General features: G+C 38.8%; 1 protein-coding gene across 7 annotated transcripts in view; it reads right to left on the bottom strand.

Moving 5' to 3' along the window:
- The window catches only part of PAM (peptidylglycine alpha-amidating monooxygenase), a 218322-nt gene that overhangs the window by 68434 nt on the left and 129155 nt on the right, over positions 1–20733 (bottom strand). For all 7 annotated transcript variants that reach the window (XM_084628617.1, XM_084628616.1, XM_084628612.1 and 4 more), the window contains 5 exons: positions 15465–15513; positions 9321–9388; positions 6950–7030; positions 6586–6662; positions 5189–5292 (listed from right to left, as the gene is read on the bottom strand). In XM_084628617.1, coding sequence (XP_084484743.1) covers positions 5189–5292; positions 6586–6662; positions 6950–7030; positions 9321–9388; positions 15465–15513 — 379 coding nt within the window. The remainder of the gene's footprint in view (positions 1–5188; positions 5293–6585; positions 6663–6949; positions 7031–9320; positions 9389–15464; positions 15514–20733) is intronic.

The raw sequence follows: 20733 nt of genomic DNA, 5'->3' as shown, positions 1-20733 counted from the left end.
TCAAGCTTACAGAGGTAACTGATGTCAGGCAATTTTTGAAGAGGTATCCTGTACCTCACCTCAATAAATCTTGGAAACTGAGGTAATGGTTCTGCAATTGCCCAGTTACTTTCATAATCAAGGCCCACAAATTAACCTTGAATCTGGTCTGTCAGGGCCCACATAGACAGATCTTTGACATGTGCAACATGACCCATCTATTTTCAGTGGGGAAACAGACAGTGGGGAAAGGGCAGATTGAGGGATGTCATGAGGAAACTGGGGAGGTTTAAATTCATAAAGCAAGATGATGTGCAGGAGTTAAAATGTTGGGGGTATGTCTTCTTATTCCTCTGGTTGTGTGTATGTCAAATTCTTTAAAAAGTTCCTTGAGCTCTGGGCAGGCAATTTTGTGTCTACTTTTGAATAAATATTGACTAAGGAGTTAATAGAAGAGGAATAGGAAAACTTGTTTCTTCGATAAAATAAAAGTTTCTTTGCCATACACAGTAGAAATCTACTTAATAGTTACCTTTGTATTCAGATTATTTATACATCCAAGTGGGGTGCATACTTGGATTTTTTTGTCAAATTCAGCACTCATTATTAACAGTTAAGATGAAGAATCATGGAATAAGATTACAAAATAAGGTGCAAGTTAAAGAATATTTTCCACGCTTTCAAGATCACCTCCAAACCAGAAGATCTTTTCTTTATATATTTCAACACAAACATTAAAAAACAAGACCAAGAAATTTTCACTTTGCAGAGGAATGGGTGGTACAATGTTTAATGGGAAAAAAGCAGCTAGATTCTAAATAACTTAAGTGGGCCAAAAGATGACAAATTCAGTTTTATTTATCCAGATATAAAAGTAAATAATATAGGAGGAAGGAATCAAACTGAAAAAAAAGTGTGATGAACAGGACAATCATCCAGCACATTGATTAGAAAAAAGAGTTTGGAGGTTATGGTAGAAAAATCATTAAAACCATCATTCTGTGCACAGCAGCAGTTAAAAAAAAAATCAAAGAAGATACCGGCATGTATTAGCAGAGGAATAGAATAATAAACCAGAGTTGATACTGTGACAAAAGCTCTGTCCTTGCCTCCGTGGTTCCCGCGTTTCCTGGCAGATTTCGCTAGCCTCAGTGGCTCACTGTGACCCTCCATGTAACCCTTCTCTCTCTAGAGACAAGGGTCACAGTCCACTGAGCCATATTCATCATAAGCCAGCGAGGGAGGTGAGGAGAAGTTATCCCTCCTTGCACAGTCTCTGTTGTCTCCCAATCTCAGTGATTAATCAGGGGGCAAAGGTGGAGGGGGGCCCACCCTCTACTCCGGGCTCCAGCCCAGGGACCCTAATAGTATCAGCTATGGTAGCTGACCTTTTAGAAACATGACATGTACAATTCCCTAGGCTACTTCCCCCACAGAAGCCCTCACTTCCTCAAGCTCCACTTCACCCTTACCTCAGGGCCTCCTTCCTTGTGCCTGATATGGTATGTACTACTCAGTCTCTCTGACAGTGCAGCTTCCTCCCACAGCTCCTGACATGCACACCCACCTGACTGACTGGGAGTCTTTTAACTGGTTTCAGCCAGCCCCTGATTGGCTTCAGATGACCCAATCAACCTAGCCTTCTCCCTGCCTTCTGGAAAGTTCTTAATTGGGCCCAGGTGTCTTAACTGACCTGGAGCAGCTGCCATTTCACTTATCCTGGTACCAGTGATTTGTTTAGCTTGGAGCTAATATATCTATCTCCCACTACTTTTCTGTAGCCATCTGGCCTTGCCCCGTCACAATACCGAACAAGACATTTGTTAGACTCCAGATGGAATATTGTGCGCAGCCATGAACAGTGTACAGAGAGATGGGTGAAGTAATATCTTTTATTGGACTAACTTCTGTTGGTGAGAGAGACAAACTTCTTAATTACAGAGAGCTCTTCTTCAGGTCTGGGAAAACGTATTAAAAGTGTCATAGGCTAAATGCAAGATTGAACAGGCAGCTTAGCATAAGTAGTTAGCACATATTCTAAGGGACTATTCACGATGAAGTATAAAAAATATTACCACACCCACCTTCTCTAATATCCTGAGACTGACAAGGCTACAACAACATTGCATGAACAATCTAGCACAGCTAAGTCTTTGTTGACTTTAAAGAGGTGAAGTATAACACAATAGTATGACCATATCTGAAGAATCTTTTATGAGTAAAGTTTAATGCAGCTGGATAAGAGAGGACCCAATGAAAGTTTTCACTGATATGAAAGAGACTGAATGCCTATTAACAAGAAATTTTTACACGGTTAAAAGAGTCAAGAACTAGGGAACAAAATCTGAATTTTAGACAGAAAATCCCCATTGAATTATTTTTTTTAAAGTGTAGTAAGTGGTGTGTGTATGAATTTTTACATATATTTGATAGGAGGCATGGGAAGCAATGATTATAGTTAAAGTTATCTGACACTTTCCATTTTAAGCTTTCAGTTGCTTATAATTTTGCCAAACTAACTGTAGCATGCCTCATGCTGAATTAGTTTGGAAAATTTCAGCTGAAACAGGTCAGTGGTTTCTGCAAATGCTCTCCCTGTTGGTGCTCAGGCAGCAAGGAAAAGAAGAATGTAGTCTCACTAGAATGCAGAGAGATGAGGAGTTGGGTCTGGAGAGGTGGCAGGGAGAATGTTAGGAGTATTTGCATTTCCTAACATTTGAGGGTTTGACTGTGCAACTGTAACATTCTTTTAATGTAGGCTTTTGTATGACAAGGGAAAAATAAGTTAATGGTAAAAGCAACTGAAGCCAGAGGAGAAACAGCAAAGGAGCTAGCTCTAGCAGCATTCGGGTTGTCTGACAAATACAGTCCAGTGTGGATAGGACAAAATTTGATTAAACCAAGATAAACTTGTTTCTTTTAGGAATCAGTGCAAATTTAGAATTACTATCCTTTGCACAAAGAAACAGAATTAAACAAAACAAGATGAACCTTTTCGGTCTTGACTAGGCAATTCAATGTGCATGAAGACAAGGCAAATGCAGAATCAGGGCCTTGTTTTCCAAGATTTAAACAAGGACTGCTAAGCTGTACCTCAAACAGAAGTTGTGGGCTTGATGCAGGAATTGCTGTGTAAGGTTCTGTGGCCTGAGTTATGCAGTAGGTCAGATTAGATGATCATAATGGTCTCTTTTGGCCTTAAAAGAATCTATAAACATTATATAGCTAAATCAATCATTGGTATTTACTGACAAATATAAATTCCAATGATTTTTGATACATATTTCCTTGTTAAATGATTTTTAAAGCTCAGAACGGGAACAATAGAAATAAAGATGCGGCTACTTTATCCATTTTCCAGGAAATAATGTGTGTGGCTCAAAGACTTGTTATTAAAATAGTCAAGGGGACTATTTTCAGTTTCACAACATTTTCATTTGTTTTTAAGAAAGATACGTAATCTATGCATTCTTTATAGTTTAATTGTATTAGTAGTAACTTCACAGATATCCAGTGCAGTACTCAGTAATGTTAATTGTGGATCTAATTGTGTGATTTTCATCTAGAATTTTTAATACTTATTATGGTGGTAATTTCTTCTTACCACTGTATCTTTGTGCACTTCCACAAAATGTTTCAGCCTTCTGTGTAACTGCTTAATGTGCATGTGTTTTTGCTCCAGTTTAATGGACGTCAAGTATAAGCCGCATAATGAATTTTTAAGTTTTTTTTATATTAAACATTTAGCATTAGTGTCAGGGCACATCTGTTCCCAATATTTATTTCTAGCTTTTATGTGCAGGAAATATTCAAACATTCTCGAACGGAATAATGTTTCGATTTACTGGTTTAAGTTTTCATATGCAATAGCAATGGATTTGGAAATTTCTACAGTATGGCTACAATGTCTGGTTGGACAGATATATACTGAGGGGGAGGTAATTCCAATGCCTAAACTAAAGGAATTAGCAGAAATTAACATGAGATTCATATTACTCTTAATCGTTGAAAGGATATTAGCACATACAAAAAAATCTTCCCTAGACAAGATATCCTCTTACTACCATTAAAAACGATATTATTGTTCAATAATAGTCTTAAGATTATTTTATAGTGGGGTACATTTTATTCATTGTGCAAGTTTTACATTTCTTTTTTTAAACAACGTTTCAGTTTGTATCTTACATTTGGATATATTTATACTAATTTTGTGAGCTTTATAAAAAACAGTTTTCCAACATATTCCCTCTCATTTCTCCTTCAGTTGCTGTTACCCACACAAGTACTTTAACTATTTGCTTAAAGAAATATGACTATCAAGTGCCGAACATCAAAATCTGTGCTGAAGTCAAGGGACTTGAGGGTGCTCAGCACACTGCAGGATTAGCCCCTTTAACAGCTGCAGTATCTAACTCCAGAAGTGGAAGACTCAACCTCGTACATATCCCTTTTCCTACTACATCTCACAGAGTGAAGAAAGAATTAATGTTTTAAAAAATGGACTCTCACGTGAGAAGCTAATGTGTCTATTTTAAAAATAAAAATGTATACATAGTAAAATGGACAATTTACAGCCCAGGCATTATCTCCTGCTGAATAGCACCACTGAAAAGTAATAAATAATAAATCATTCAGAAGAAAATTTGAATCTTATTGTCGCCTGTCAGCCTGTACATGAAAGAAAAACTCAGTCTTTTATCCAACAATACTATTTTTCCTTTTTGGTACTTAAGATTTCTTAAATGTAACCCAAAATAATAAACTTAGGTAATAATTACTCCTGGAAGAAAATATCAGAAAATCTGTAATGTGTAGTTAATCATGTGCTATGTTGTCCTTAAATTATCTTGAGCCATCAATGCCACCAAGTGACAGAAAATACTTTTAACTTGGAGTTTTTGAAAAAATACTCCTGTGAAATAGTCCTTTTAGATATACTTCTAAATCAGGTATTTGGCTGAATGGGTTAATTTGAGCAATGTGGTTAGAAGGGGGATTATTAGCCAAAGTACAGGCAATTATGTAGGCCTGAATGGCCCTTTCCTGACCATGTTTATATTCCTAACTGTCTGGGGAGCAAGCCAAACAATCCCAACAGAATGAAGAAGTTTGTTCAGATACCTTTGAGGGGATCGAAAACATGAATGCATGTTCTACACAACCAGTACAATGGTAAAAGAGGTTTTTTAATAAAGTATAAAAATCATACCCTATGTGCGTCTCCATAGTTCTACCTTCACCAGTGAAAAGACACCTCGCTGCTAAAGTATCACCAAAGCTAATGTCTACTGGGTGTTCCACAGGATAGAAGGCCTGAAAGAGAATCCAAGGAAAATGATGTATTAGAATTAGTGAACACTCTCAATAGGTGACATCCTCTGTTTTCTTATTTTATCTGTGAATCATTTTCATATATATAATTTCATTCTCTATATTAAAATATATGCACACAAAAATAATATGAGTCTGAAATTAAAATGCTTTAAAGGTAATCCACAGAACAATTAACATAATTCTACCATGACTAATCAGTCTCAGTGAAAGAAACGAACAGAACATAAAACCCCAACAAAACTAAAATTATTTTAAGTGCCACACCTCTCTCTCAGTGGCTCTCACTACGTGTCTCAACACAAATCATGATGGTGACATCAGTTAGCAAAAAACCTTTTGAACACTGTATACTAGCTCGCTGGTGAATAAACAACAGCTGGTTTTGTTTGTTTGACTCTCTGGTACAACTTCACAATGTTTTAAAAAGGTAAAAATATGTCAAGGATATAAAATAATGAATTATGAATCTTGCTCACAAGACTGCTCCCTATATTACTAGATATATGCAAGGCACTGCTGAGAATGCAGACTGTCAGTGCAGGAGCTGTTCTCCTTTGTGAAGGATGGAGATAGGAAAGTAAAGAGAGCAACTAGGATTCCCTCCCCATCTTTTAAGTAACTGAATGGAGAAGTAAAGAGATAAAGGAGACACTTTCTTCTACTGTTTCTATCTCCTTTCCTGCCAGCTGCCTGATATGAGGAAAGAAGATTGCTTTTGGCTATTGTGACACTTGTGCCAATCAATGTGTGTCATAAAAAACACAACATGCTATTACACTGTGATGTCTACATCATAATGGGGCTGGGGGGATAGCTCAGTGGTTTAAGCATTGCCTGCTAAAGCCAGGGTTGAGAGTTCAATCCTTGAGGGGGCCATTTAGGGATCTGAGGCAAAAATTGGGGATTGGCCCTGCTTTGAGCAGGGGGTTGGACTAGATGACTCCTGAGGTCCCTTCCAACCCTGATATTCTAGGATTCTATGATAATATTGCAGCAAAACATAGCAGCATTCGGTAGTGATGGCACAAAATCACATATCAATGAAACACGATGCAAATATGACTGTCACAGTATGATAACTTTGTGGCTCTCCAACTCCATTTGATGAGAAAAGTTAATTACATGTTATATCTGAACAGAATCCTATAAATTTTAAAAAACACAAGAATATATCATGGAAAGCTAAAGCAGAAATACATAAAACAAATTTATTAGACTTTGCTGCTAAGACTTAAATAAGCATAATTAAAAACAAGAAAAAACTAAACAAACCTGTGGTAGTTGCGGACTCTGTCTACCAATCAAGGTCCACTGACCATTTCTCACTCTGTATCCACTTACCACCTTACCTACAATAAACATTTACCACTGCATGAATGTCAGATGTAATACTTTAGAAAATCAACATATTTTGTATTAGCTATTTTTCTCTTAAAGATGTATTACTTAAATTAATAGAATGATTAAAGAAAGAAATATTTTAAACAATTATGTACATTTTCTGCTCAAGTTTAAATAATGTGATAAGAAGATTTTTGGATCTATATTTAACTCAGATTGTAAGTTAAGGTTGTATAGCATTTTTAGTTATAAAAGAGAGGCAAATACCTGAATTATAGCGGTAATGAACTCTTACCTAATCGGTGTGTATGAACTCTATAGGCAAAGAGGTGCATTGGATACTTTTGATAATGGCAGGCAATATCTGCATCAACCACTGTTAAAACAAACAAGAATAAAACATTTTAAAAATGCTACTTATTCACTCAAGGAAAGTGACTTTTACAGTACTTCACTGAAACATAAATTTGGAAGTAGTGTACAAAATCTGCAATGTAGGTGCAGGTTTAAAAGGCAGTGGACAATAATCTCTTACATTTCTATAGGAACTTTAGGCCAAAATGATCCCCACATACTTTCACTAAGAAGCTGACATACAAATTATACACATGGATCACTTCAAGCACTACTGAAATGCATCTACTTCTGGGCTGAAACCTAGAAGCTATAGCAAATAGCTCTGCAATAATTTAGAACAATAATTTTGCTAATATATTATCGGGTTGAACAGTACAGAAAAAACATAGATAAGAGACAAAGAAGATAAACACACTGGGGAAACTCACATAGGCAAATTAAGAGTAGTAAAAGAGATAACGGAGGTTTCATTTTAATGTATAAAAACCACGTATAATCACAAGGCAGTTTCAGAGAGTCAGATTCAGGCATGGACACTAACAGGGCTACGTCTAGGGTCCTGTCTTCCTGTGTCTCTCACACAATCCTATGCTTTTGTGGATGAGGGCTTCCTTTGGGAAAGACTCCAGCCTGCCTGAAGACTGGGAGCCATCATCTGGGGAGAAAATAAGGCACCAGCCTGCACAAGGGACATGTTGCCCAGCAGACAGCTCTTCTACTGGGGCCTCCTGTAACCAACCATCTCTTCTTTTTACCATGTCAAAATTTCTGGGCAGGTTAGAGTAAAACAGCCTATAAAGAACTGTTAAACTGGGTGAATACCAGGAGGTCCAAAGTTATTAGTTCAGCTGATTTAAAAAAAAATCATTTAGATGAAAATTTCCCAAACAGAAAATTCAATTTCTGCAAAATGAAAATTTTCTGTGAGAAAGTTTCAATTTTTCAGATTTTTTTAAATTTTATTTTCTGTCTGAAAATGCATCAAAATATTTAGCTTTGGTTCAGACTGACTCAGATAAAAATATTAGTTTGCTGAACTGACCTAAAATGTCTAATTCAGTGACAGTTGAATATTCGACTGCATTCCATATGGTGGTGCATTGCCCCAGTGGAGTTGTGGTTAGGAAACAATCGGGACAATCAGACATCCAAGCTACAGCTCCTGTGAGGCAATGTACCACCATAGGAAACTGCAAATTAACGTTAAATTGCTCAAAATGAAACATGTTAAGTCCATTTAATAAACAGAAATTTACCATTTTGATTTGGGAATATCAGAATATTTTGATCGAAAATGCCACAATGAAACATTTTCCCATTTCTGAACCAAAATGTTTTGGAAATATTTGTTCCTTGAACTAATTTCAATATTTCAACTTTTCATCTCAATTTGGGAGAAAAACAGCATTTTGAAATATGAGAAATTCCTGCAGGGAAAGAAATTCAAATTTTTGATAAACTTCTTAGTAAGTAAGGAAATCTGTGGCTCAGGGATTGGCAACCTTTGGCATGAGGCCCATCAGATAATCTGTTGGCGGGCCGCAAGACATTTTATTTATGTTGACCATCCACAGGCACAGCCTGCTCAGCTTCCAGTGACAACAGTTTGCCATTCCTGGCCAACTGAAGGTATGGGAAGTGGCGGCCAGTGTGTCTCAGCAACTGGGAGCTGCAGGGGGCTGTGCCTGCGAACAGTCAAGGTAAACAAAATATCTTGCAGCCCGCCAGTGGATTACCCTGATGGGCTGCATGCCGACAGTTGCCAACCCGTGCTGTAGCAGATTAAGAGAAAGATCCCAGAAACTTCAGATTTCAGTGGGTTGCAGATGAAATCAGAAAAGGGATAAAGAGTGAAATTCTGCAATCTTAGACAGTAGCAAATGTTCCTGCATGTATTACATTTTTTAAAGAAAAAATAGTCACCTACTTTTTCCCCAAGAAGTGAACTTTTTATTGGAAAGTAAAATGTTTGTTTCTCTAAAGAGAAGAATTAGGCTATATATAAATAAAATAGTTGCCTATTGATTATGTAATTTTTAAAAACAAAATCAAAAACAATTTTCAGATTATGTTACATTGATGATTATTCTTCTATTCCATACTGTTAGACTCTTTGAACCTAATCTGATGGAACAGCAATATAAATTGAAGAGTGTAGGTATTTTTTAGTATTTATTTTAGTTAGCAATAAACTCTTTCACCTATGATTTTACAATTCAGAGAGTCTCTGTGAAAATATTTTCCATATTAGACAGATGAACATCAGAAGATAAAAATTACACAGATTGCTTTATAAGGTTCTCACTCACCTTTTTCCCCTGGTGGTATAACAGTATTCACAGACATCATAAGATACATGCCAGCAATCAAAGGCTGCCTGCAGAAAAATAATCACATTTACCTCAAAGCTCCATAAACCAATTAATTGGAAAATGGTCCTCTACAGGCGATAAAATCCGTAACAAGTAAAAAAGTCTCCATAGATAGCAAACTTAAAATGTAGTATTACTATTAAAAATCAGTTTTCAGGGTGGAGAATCATAAAATCATAGGACTGGAAGGGACCTCAAGAGGTCTTCTAGTTCAGTGCCCTGTACTGGAGGCAGGATTAAGTATTATTTAGACCATCCCTGACAGGTGTTTATCTAACTTGCTTTTAAAAATCTCCAATCACAGAGATTCCACACCTGCCTAGGCAATTTATTCCAGTGCTTAATGACCCTGATAGTTATGAAGTTTTTTCTAATGTCCAACCTAAATCGCCCTTGCTGCAATTTAAGCCTATTGCTTCTTGTCCTATCCTCAGAGGTTAAAGAGAACAATTTTCCCCCTCCTCCTTGTAACAATCTTTTATGTACTTGAAAACTGTTATGTCCCCTCTCCGACCCCTGCTCCGTCTTCTCTTTTCCAGACTAAACAAACCCAATTTTTTCAATCTTCAGTCATAGGTCATGTTTTCTAACCTTTAATCATTTTTGTTGCTCTTCTCTGGACTTTCTCCAATTTGTCCACATCTTTCCTGAAATGCAGCGCCCAGAACTGGACACAATACTCCAGCAGAGATCTAATCAGCGCGGAGTACAGCGGGAGAATTACTTCTCGTGTCTTGTTTACTACACTCCTGCTAATGTATCCTAGAATGATGTTTGCTTTTTTTTTTTTTTTTTTTTTTTTGGTAACAGCGTTACAATGTTGACTCATATTTAGCTTGTGATCCACTATGACCCCCCAGATCCCTTTCCGCAGCACTGCTTTCTAGGTCGTCATTTCCCATTTTGTATGTGTGCAACTGATTGTTCTTCCTAAGTGGAGTATCATAGAATATCACGGTTGGAAGGGACCTCAGGAGGTCATCTAATCCAACCCCCTGCTCAAAGCAGGACCAATCCCCAACTAAATCATCCCAGCCAGAGGTTTGTCAAGCCTGACCTTAAAAACCTCAAAGGAAGGAGATTCCACCACCTCCCTAGGTAACCCATTCCAGTGCTTCACCACCCTCCTAGTGAAAAAGTTTTTCCTAATATCCCACCTAAACCTCCCCCACTGCAACTTGAGACCGTTACTCCACGTTCTGTCATCTCGTATCACTGAGAACAGTCTAGATCCATCCTCTTTGGAATCCCCTTTCAGGTAGCTCAAAGCAGCTATCAAATCCCCCCTCATTCTTCTCTTCTGCAGACTAAACAATCCCAGTTCCCTCAGCCTCTCCCCGTAAGTCATGTGTTCCAGTCCCCTAATCATTTTTGTTGCCCTCCGCTGGACGCTTTCCAATTTTTCCACATCCTTCTTGTAGTGTGGGGCCCAAAACTGGACACAGTACTCCAGATGAGGCCTCACCAATGTCGAATAGAGGGGAACGATCACGTCCCTCGATCTGCTGGCAATGCCCCTTCTTATATAGTCCAAAATGCCATTGGCCTTCTTGGCAACAAGGGCACACCGTTGACTCATATCCAGCTTCTCATCCACTGTAACCCCTACGTCCTTTTCTGCAAAACTGCTGCCTAGCCATTTGGTCCCTAGTCTGTAGCAATGCATGGGATTCTTCCGTCCTAAGTGCAGGACTCTGCGCTTGTCCTTGTTGAACCTCATCAGATTTCTTTTGGCCCAATCCTCTAATTTGTCTAGGGCCCTCTGTATCCTATCCCTACCCTCCAGCGTATCTACCTCTCCTCCCAGTTTAGCGTCATCTGCAAACTTGCAGAGGGTGCAATCCACACCATCCTCCAGATCATTAATGAAGATATTGAACAAAACCGGCCCCAGGACCGACCCTTGGGGCACTCCGCTTGATACCAGCTGCCAACTAGACATGGAGCCACTGATCACTACCCGTTGAGCCCGACAATCTAATCAGCTTTCTATCCACCTTATAGTTCATTCATCCAGCCCATACTTCTTTAAACTTACTGGCAAGAATACTGTGGGAGACTGTGTCAAAAGCTTTGCTAAAGTCAAGGAACAACACGTCCACTGCTTTCCCCTCATCCACAGAGCCCGTTATCTCGTCATAGAAGGCAATTAGATTAGTCAGGCATGACTTGCCCTTGGTGAATCCATGCTGACTGTTCCTGATCACTTTCCTCTCCTCTAAGTGCTTCAGAATTGATTCCTTGAGGACCTGCTCTATGATATAATGCTAATGTCTCAGATCTCTCTTTAATCAGCTCCTTGAGTATTCTAGAATATATTTCCTCAGACCCTGGTGACATGGAGACATCTAACTTGTTTAAGGTTTCAGAATGGTAGCCGAGTTAGTCTGTATCAGCAAAAACAACGAGGAGTCCTTGTGGCACCTTAGAGACTAATAAATTTATTTGGGCATAAGCTTTTGTGGGCTAAAACCCACTTCATTAGACGCACAGAGTGAAAAATACAGCATCAGATTAGGCCTGAATAAAGACTGGGAGTGGATGCGTCACTACAAAAAGTAATTTTCCCTCTGCTGATACTCACCCCTTCTTGTCAACTGTTGAGAATAGGCCACTTCCACCTTAATTGAATTTGCCTCATTAGCACTGAGCCCCCTCCCACCCCCCTTGGTAAGGCAACTCCCATCTTTTCATGTGTTGTGTATACACACACACACACACACACACACACACACAGAGCTTACTATATTTTTCACTCCATGCATCTGATGAAGTGGGTTTTAGCCCACAAAAGCTTATAACCAAATAAATTTGTTAGTCTCTAAGGTGCCACAAGGACTCTTTGTTGTTTTTGCTAACTTGTTTAAGCAATTTTTAGCTTGTTCTTTCCCTAAGTTAGTCTCTGATCCTACCTCATTTTCACTGGCATTCATTAAGTTAGATATCCAATTGCTACTAAACTTTTTGGTGAAAATTGAAACAAAAAAATCATTTAGCACTTCTGCCACTTCCATATTTTCAGTTATTGTTCCTCCCCTCCCCGCCCCCAGCATAAAAGGTCTACTCTGTCCTTGGTCTTCCTCTTGCTTGTAATTTATTTGTAGAATGTTTTCCTGTTACCCTTTATGTCTCTAGCTAGTTTAATCAATCTGCCTTGGCCTTTCTAATTTTGTCCCTATATGCTTACGTTGTTTATATTTATCCTTTGTAATTTGACCTAAAAAACCTTTTGCAGGACTCTTTTTTGAGTTTCAGATCATTGAAGATCTCCTGGTTAAGCCAGTATGGTCTCTTGCCATACTTCCTATCTTTCCTACACAGTGGGATAGTTTGCTCTTGTGCCCTTAATGTCTCACTGAAAAATTGCCAGTTCTTTTGGACGGTTTTTTCCTAGACTTGCTTCCCATGGGATCTTGCTAACGTCTGCCTTCTTGAAATCCATTATCTTTCTTGTGTTGTTTTCCCTCGTACCATTCCTTAGAATCATGAACGCTATCATTTCACGATCACTTTCACCCAAGCTGTCTTCCACCTTCAAATTCTCAACTAGTTCCTCCCTATTTGTTAAAATCAAATGTAGAACAGCCTCTCCCCTTAGTGCAGAGGTGGGCAAACTTTTTGGCCTGAGGGCCACATCGGGTTTTGTAAATTGTACGGAGGGCCGGTTAGGGGAGGTTGTGCCGCCTCCTCCCCCTATCTCCCACCCTTGCTTCTCACCCTCTGATGCCCCCCACCCCCAGGACTCCTGCCCCATCCAACCCCCCCGTTCCCTGATAGCCCCCCCAGGACCCCTGCCCCATCCACCCCCCTCCTTGCTCCCTGTCCCCTGACCGCCCCTGGAACCCCTGCCCCTGAATGCCCCCCACTGCCCATCCAACCCCGCCTCCTTCCTGACTGCCCCACGGGACCCCTGCCCCCATTCAACCCCCCCATCCCCCGTTCCCTGCCCTCTGACCGCCCCAACCCCATCCACATCCCCACTCCCTGACTACCACCCCTAACTCCCCTGCCCTCTATCCAACCCCACCTACTCCCTGCCCCCTTACTGTGCAGCACAGAGCACCAGTGGCTGGTGGTGCTACAGCTGCGCTGCCCAGAGAATTGCCCGGCCGCCCAGAGCGTTGCGATGGTGTTTAGTGTAGTATATTGCTCTCTGTAACTGCTACCAGTAGCACATTCCTACGTGGAGCATTTTAATACACTACATCAGCAGCATGGTGCGCTGAGGATGCAAGGGAGGGAGAACGGCGGGGGAGGGGCCGGGAGCGAGCCTCTTGGGCCAGGAGCTCAGGGGCTGGGCAGGATGGTCCCGTTGGCTGGATGTGGCCTGTGGGCCTTAGTTTGCCCACCTCTGCCTTAGTGGCTTTCTCCACATTCTGAAATAAAAAATTGTCTCCAGTACTTTCTAAGAACTTGTTGGATAATCTGTGCCCTGTTGTGTTATTTTCCCAACAGACGTCTGGGTAGTTGAAGTCCCCCATCGCTACCAATGACTGCACCACAACTAAAGGGGGCAGAATTTGTCTCAGCTTACCCAAAGAAGGGCAGCTCTGCTTTGTGGTGGTACGGAGGAGGTGGGGGGAGAGCAATAAGGTCAGAAACTGCTGTAAAAGGCGCTCTGTGGTCAGCTTTGTAGCAATGACTCCCCTCCCATCCCCCCCCAAGGAACGTGCATAAAGGTACAAAACCTGGGTGGGGCAACTCTCTATGTCCAAGCAGTGAGGAAGCCAGCATGTCTCCAGGGAAGCACAATCAGGATTGTTTAAGCAGCATGGCTCCAGGGGCACGGAGAAGTGGGGAGGCAGCCTAGCAAATGGCTGGTGCCTCGTTGTGGCGGATGTTCAGTGCAGGTACTCCAAAGGGAGGGCAGCCAGTGACCAGATAAATGGCCTGGTAAAGGACTTAAAAGGAGGTACTGGATAAAGGAACAGAATGGGGGGAGGGGGTTCAGGGACTCTGATAATTGGTATGACAGGGAGCCAACCCTTTCCCCCTCTGTTCTCATAGCCCTCCTTAACCCTCTTACGAGGCTGGTGGATGGTAAGGTCCAAGCCATGGGTCGGCTGGGGGACCTGGATGGAAACAAAGGGGGGCTGGCGGAAGCCCCAAAAAATTGATTTGAATAAGCATGGATTAAACAAAAGGGGGGGCTGGTGGAAGCTCTGGAGAATTGATTTGAATAAGCATGGATTTCCCTGCACTGTACACTTTATCAGCAGGGAAGTCCCAGATATCTATATAATAAAGTTGCAGCCTGATTAAAACCCATAACAAGTCTCCTGTCCTTCTTGCGGTGTACCCTCACAACTCCTGTGCTTTGGATGATTTTGTTAGTTGTTTACAAAAATCCTCATCCACCTCTTTTTGCTGGTTAGGTGGTCTGTAGTTGAACCCTACCATGACATCACCCTTGTTTTTTTACCCCTTTTATCCTTACCCAGAGACTTTCAAACATGTCTTTTTCCTATTTCCATCTCAATCTCAGTCCAAGTGTATATATTTTGGATATACAAGGCAACACCTTCTCCCTTTATCCCCTGCTTGTCCTTCCTGAGCAAGCTGTACCCTTCTATACCAATATTCCAGTCATATGTGTTATACCACCAAGTCTTTGTGATGTCAAATGAGATGTCATAGCCTTTCTCCCCCACCTTTTTTTTAAAGAGGAAGTAAATTTGAAAGATTTTTTCACAAGTTTGAGAAGAAATAGGGCAAACACTAAAACAACATTAACATGTATATTCCTCTTTAGCTTCTTTCCCACCCCTAATTTCTAATACCATACTAGGCTCCCAAACTAACATCTTCCAAAGGTTATGATGTTATGTGGAGCAAAATATAAGAAAGTTACCTAATGTGAGAGCATTTGACTAATAGGCAATAAATGGTGCATTTTATTGTAAAACTATAATGTTATTCAAAGCTTGTGTTCATGTGTGTTCATTTCAGGCTGTGCAAAATAATTTTGGATCTGTTGCCACTGAAATAAGTGACCAAACTCACATCAGCTTCTACGGCAACAGGGGAGCCCTGTTGAATTAAATTTGGATGAATTCCATTACATGTATTAAAAGTGCTTACCTTTGATGTGTCAGATGTAATGTTACACCAGAGCAATCCTTGTGTTTATCTGCACAAAACATGAAACAGGAGTTAATTTATTTAATGATTAGTAACTAAGTTTTATGTGATTTTTACTTAGTGGATAAAAAAGTGTCAAAAGATAAGACGTCTTTGCTATACATGTTACACTTATTCTCCCTGCACCAGTCTTGATGGTGAAATTGTATTTGCATCACAATCCTCTGAACTGTGTAAGGCTTCGAATTATTTTATTTATTGTTCAGAACTACAGCAGTCTGAAATCATAATGCTGCACTTAGTTTTTAAAGCAAAACCAGGAGTGATCTCCAGCATGAAAAAGTAACAGAGACAGCATTTTTTGGCAAGATTAAAAAATGCAGAACTTTGTGCCTTGAAATGTATATGTGAGTTGACGGGAAGACATTTTTGTAAAGCTCAAAAGCAGTCATTTTGCTACACTACCAGCTAATTTAAGTTTGGCAAAAAGGATTGAAAACAAATGATTTTGCAGAGGGGAATCTAAACTTTTTATCCATTAAAACAAAATTCACTGTGACAGAAATGGCAACATTGCCTCATTATAAAGTCAGCATTTGCACTTAGATATTGTACTTGAAGAAAAAAAATATCATTTCATTCACCATCCTCCACTATGTTCAACATCATTAACGTATTATGTAATCATTGCCCAACGATCGTAACACTTCAACTTAAAAAGGACACTTAACTTGATATCTAGTCAATTTGAAACAGAGTTAAAAACAGTTTCCGGTTTTTAACCGGCTTGACTTTTTTTGTTTTTGTTTTTACAGCCATATCTTCCTATTCTAGAAAATGTTTTACATAGAAACCGGCTATACTGAGATAATGAAAGTGTCTGAAGAACAACTGCTATTAAATACACAAAGTAAATGAACTGGATAAAAAACACAGACAAAAATTCTTATCTCCTAATCTTTTTGTTAATCTTATGTGATAACTGTAACAATTATAGGTGAAAAGTGTTAAAACAAATGAATTTTTTTAACTGATAGTATCTTTAAATGTTTCAAATAATCAACCAGAAATAAGGTGCATGTAAAGTGGTTCATTGTGATGCACAAGGAGAGACAGAATTGCTAATGACATTTTTTAGATAACTACTCTGGACTAAAAGCAGGATCAAGCTTTTTGTTACAGAATTAATTTGACAGATTAAAAAAGAATGGGGATATTTTCTGCTAATCAGGAAGTAACTGTACTTTAAAAAAAAAGAGTCAATCTGAACAGTGTGGTGTATTTTCTTCACACCCTTACTCCAAGAAAGAGTGGTGAACATATACAGATATGAGAAAAAGAGTGATCATAGTCTGGCTAGTTACAAAGGGTTAAGATTTAAATAAAATCAGCATAAACTTTTTTTATAACTAGATATTGTGTTGCGTACAACATCTCACGATTAACTGATAATCTTTGCTTCAGCTTTCTTTCACTAACATTTGAGTTTTCCTTAAATAAAACACAAACAAATTTAGGAGAAAATATAAAATGGACAATGGTGGAAAGTAACTAACTCTTTTTGTAGTACTGTGTACTCATGAATTATTAAAAATGCTACATCAGTAAAGAAAGTTGTCAAAACAACCTCTCTAGGTTCTCACTTATTCCCATCACCATGGTATTTGAGCGTTTATGTTTCCTTGGTTACATTTTTTCAACAGGTATATCTACAGCAAACAAACTGAAGCTGCAAGTCATTGGTGCTGAATCTTTCACACACAGAAACAAAGCAAAAAAATTCTTAATATGTATAAAGGAAACAGAACTGAATGAAGCTTTCTTATCTTGATCACTGTTATCAGCCAGATAAGACCCATTTACTATAGTCACATCAAATGTTCAGAAAGCAATGTCTAATGAGGCTTCTTGAAAGAAAAAAGTGTGATGAAGGAGAAACAAAAGCAGCTGAAAACTTAAGTGTCAACACAGATAAGAAAAGCAGATCCTTTCAATATAAATGGAACCTCTGACTGCATCTCAAACTGTGCAGAGTAAGGCCTGAAATAGAAAGAATTCTGTAATTCTTAATGCTCTTTTACAGTGGGTGAAATATGGTTTCAGCAGAAACCACAAGCACAGAATTTCAATTACATTCAAAGTAACAGTCCTGCAAATCGCCACAGCAACACAATGATATACTCAAAATTAGCCATTATTGTTGTCACATCTCTCTCCATATTACAAAACAGCAAAACAACTTGCCAAATACACATGGTTCACTATGAACAATGGGAAATGAAGATTTTTGATGAGGGCTATTCTTTTTTAAATACCACATACGTTTTATGTAATATGACTGGTTTAGTACTAATCGTTTAAACAAAGCTTTAGTTAAGATAATCATAATGCCCAATGAGGGTGAAAGACAGTACTTTCCCACAGAGAGTTATAAAACAAAGCTCGTTATAATGAAAGATGTGCTCTATAATATGGATTTTTATTTGCTGAGAATTCTAAAAACCAGGAAAAATGCAGATCACTAACATGTATGCTTTTTAAGGAATAGGCTTTCACATTTTGAACTATTATGTTATTCAAAAAATTATGTGCATGGGACTGCATGTGAACTTTAAACCTGTTTAAAACACCTTTACTTCAGATGTTTCATATAACACATAATATTCAAATTCAAATGCACTAACATTAATGCATGTAGAACATTGGTTAAATTTTAACCTTGAAAGAATTCTTTTAATCAGAACAGGGCAAGTACTAAACCACGTTGTGTATGAAACACATTCAAATGAGTGAGCAATGCATCAATACATTCACAAACGATGAAATACTCTATCAAAAATTAACTTGTCCTATTAAATTCTGAGTGATGACACACTGAAGTCTTTCCTCCCCCTGATCTATTGATCTTCTCTCAAAAATTCCATTTTTCCCCCTCTTGAGATTTTAATACTGACATATTGGGGGGGTCTCTATGGAAAGCGAGAATTTATTTTCCATGCTCATAGGTCTCAGTTTATTTTGAGCACATAGTTTAGATATATAGGGAGAAAAGAGGAGGAAGGCAAGATTGAAAGCTAAAGTAGACCATGAAAAAAAATGCAGTAAGCAGTTGCTGAGGTCCAGGGGAAAAAAAGTGGTGAACATACCTCATGCCAGAAAGAGCAATACTTGTCAATCACACAAAACAAATGCTGCTTCCAAAAGAACCAAGTCCAGGGTCAGAAAACACTAGGGAAGGAAAGTTATTGGACCTTGAGTAGGAAAACTGAAGAAAAACTAAGTACAGGACAGAAAGAGAGAGAGAAAGGTCGTTTAATTTTCTAAGGCATTAAAGTGCTTCTAGATTACATCTATTTTTCTCACAATCTTCAGGAATAAATACCTATCCTGCCTGGCCTCATCCCCGTAATTAACACCATGTTCATTCTATGTACCACAATCTTCATTTTTAGGATTCAGTTCCTTCTTGGGGTCTTCTCTATTTCACCTTCCCCCACTTCAAATTGTGCTAAAAATTTTTTTGTTGTTGTTTTATGGCACGGGCTGCAGTGCCACAAATCGTGGCTTGTACAAGGTTGAAACTGTATAATAGATTACTCTGTATCAGGTGTAATGAAGGTTGGAAAATATTTGCTATAATAGAGAATGTTTTGGATACACCCTTTTTTACTAAGGGCCAGATTTTCAAGCATGTTTAGTAATTTTTTTTTGCCTTATTTTTGGGGTCTCTAACCTGAGACACTTTTAGGGGGCTGATTTTCAGGAAGCAGCAAAAAATCTGTCTGAAGTTGGACACCGAAAAAACAGACACCCCAAATTACTAGTCACTTTTTTAAATCTTGGCCCTCACTTTTAGTGCATAGCGGTTTTCCTATATAAACACGTCAGATGTATTTCAGTTTACTCCTGCTCAAATGCTTTCTACCTTCACAACTTTCAGAGAGTTGAGCAAACAGGCAAAGTTCCCCTTTAATCTGGATTTAGCAATACCAAAGTAAAGCCAAAACTATCAGCGAACAAGCTAACCTGTATTGCCACAAGATAAAGCACTCGTATTACTCAACTCGGAGAATCACATCATTGTAGATAATAGAAAGTTGACTTACAGTGCACTACAGCAAAAGCAAATTAATACAAAGACTGGGCTAGATTCCAGACTTGTGCAAGTGATCGCCTAGAGAAGTTGCTAATTTTTGCAGGTAAATACGAGCATTTCTCTAAATGGTCTCAAAATGTCTGCAGAGATAAATGTTCTTTAACAACTGCTTCCCCTCCCCAGAACTCACATTCCTGAAACTATCAGAGCTGCTGAGCGCTCAGTTCAGCACAGGTGAAAAGAATGAAGCAATGGCAGCAGATGTCTCAGTCTCCAATAGAGCTTTTCTAATAAATGCTGTTACAACTAAGCAACGGTGGTGAAATATTGCACAAATCCAACAAAATCTTAAAATCATCTTTCCAACCTGTCACTCTGGCTAGCCTAACTGCTTTAATTTTACATTTCAGCTATAGAGCAAGTACACATTGCTCTAGGACAAAAAAATTATTAGCTTCCATTTTGCCCTATGGCACATACAAGAAAATACATTCATCCACCTCAGAAGCAGGTTCCTTTCAAGATGATTCTCTATGCTGGATTTCCAACAGAGATCAAATAAGAAGAATCCTGCCTTTGTTCATATCTTTTATCAATGCAAAAATAATGGTGCAGGTTAAAATGCAGCACTATGGTTTGAAATATAAACAGAGATCATTTTCTTTATCACCATATTAAGATTTACTTTTAAAAAAGTATTACTAAAACTAAGTCCAATAGCCAATGTGTGCTTAATTCAGTAAAGAAATGATATTGTGCACGCGACCTATGTCACTTTTCACCAGTTTTTAATGGAGAAATGAGTTACTAAATGCTAGAGCTGGTTGGAAATATTCTGACAGAAAGGGTTTTTTTGGACAGAAAATGCTGATTTCTCAAAATTTAAAATGTTCTGAAAAGATGTGTCAATTTTGGCAAAAATTCTGATGGAACTTAGGCAGGTTTCCTGAGAGGTCACCCTCCTGGACTCTTCCCTGGCTGTATACAATCAGGTGGGCTGACACAGAACCAGAGCTCCCAGGGCTTCTGGGATTGTTTTAGTTTCCAAAACAAAATATTGAGGAATTTCACTTCCATAAAAAAATTCAAGTGTTGGCATTTTATCCTGACTGAGGGTGAAATGTTTTCCAAAATGTCAAATTTTTGAGGAAAAGAAATTCAGTTTCTCAGCCA

Source organism: Lepidochelys olivacea, assembly GCF_965140295.1.
Source record: "Lepidochelys olivacea isolate rLepOli2 genome assembly, chromosome: 5".
In the NCBI taxonomy this organism is placed as follows: domain Eukaryota; kingdom Metazoa; phylum Chordata; order Testudines; family Cheloniidae; genus Lepidochelys; species Lepidochelys olivacea.
Note: the sequence above shows the minus strand (reverse complement) of the source record. Positions and strands in the feature narration are given on the sequence as shown.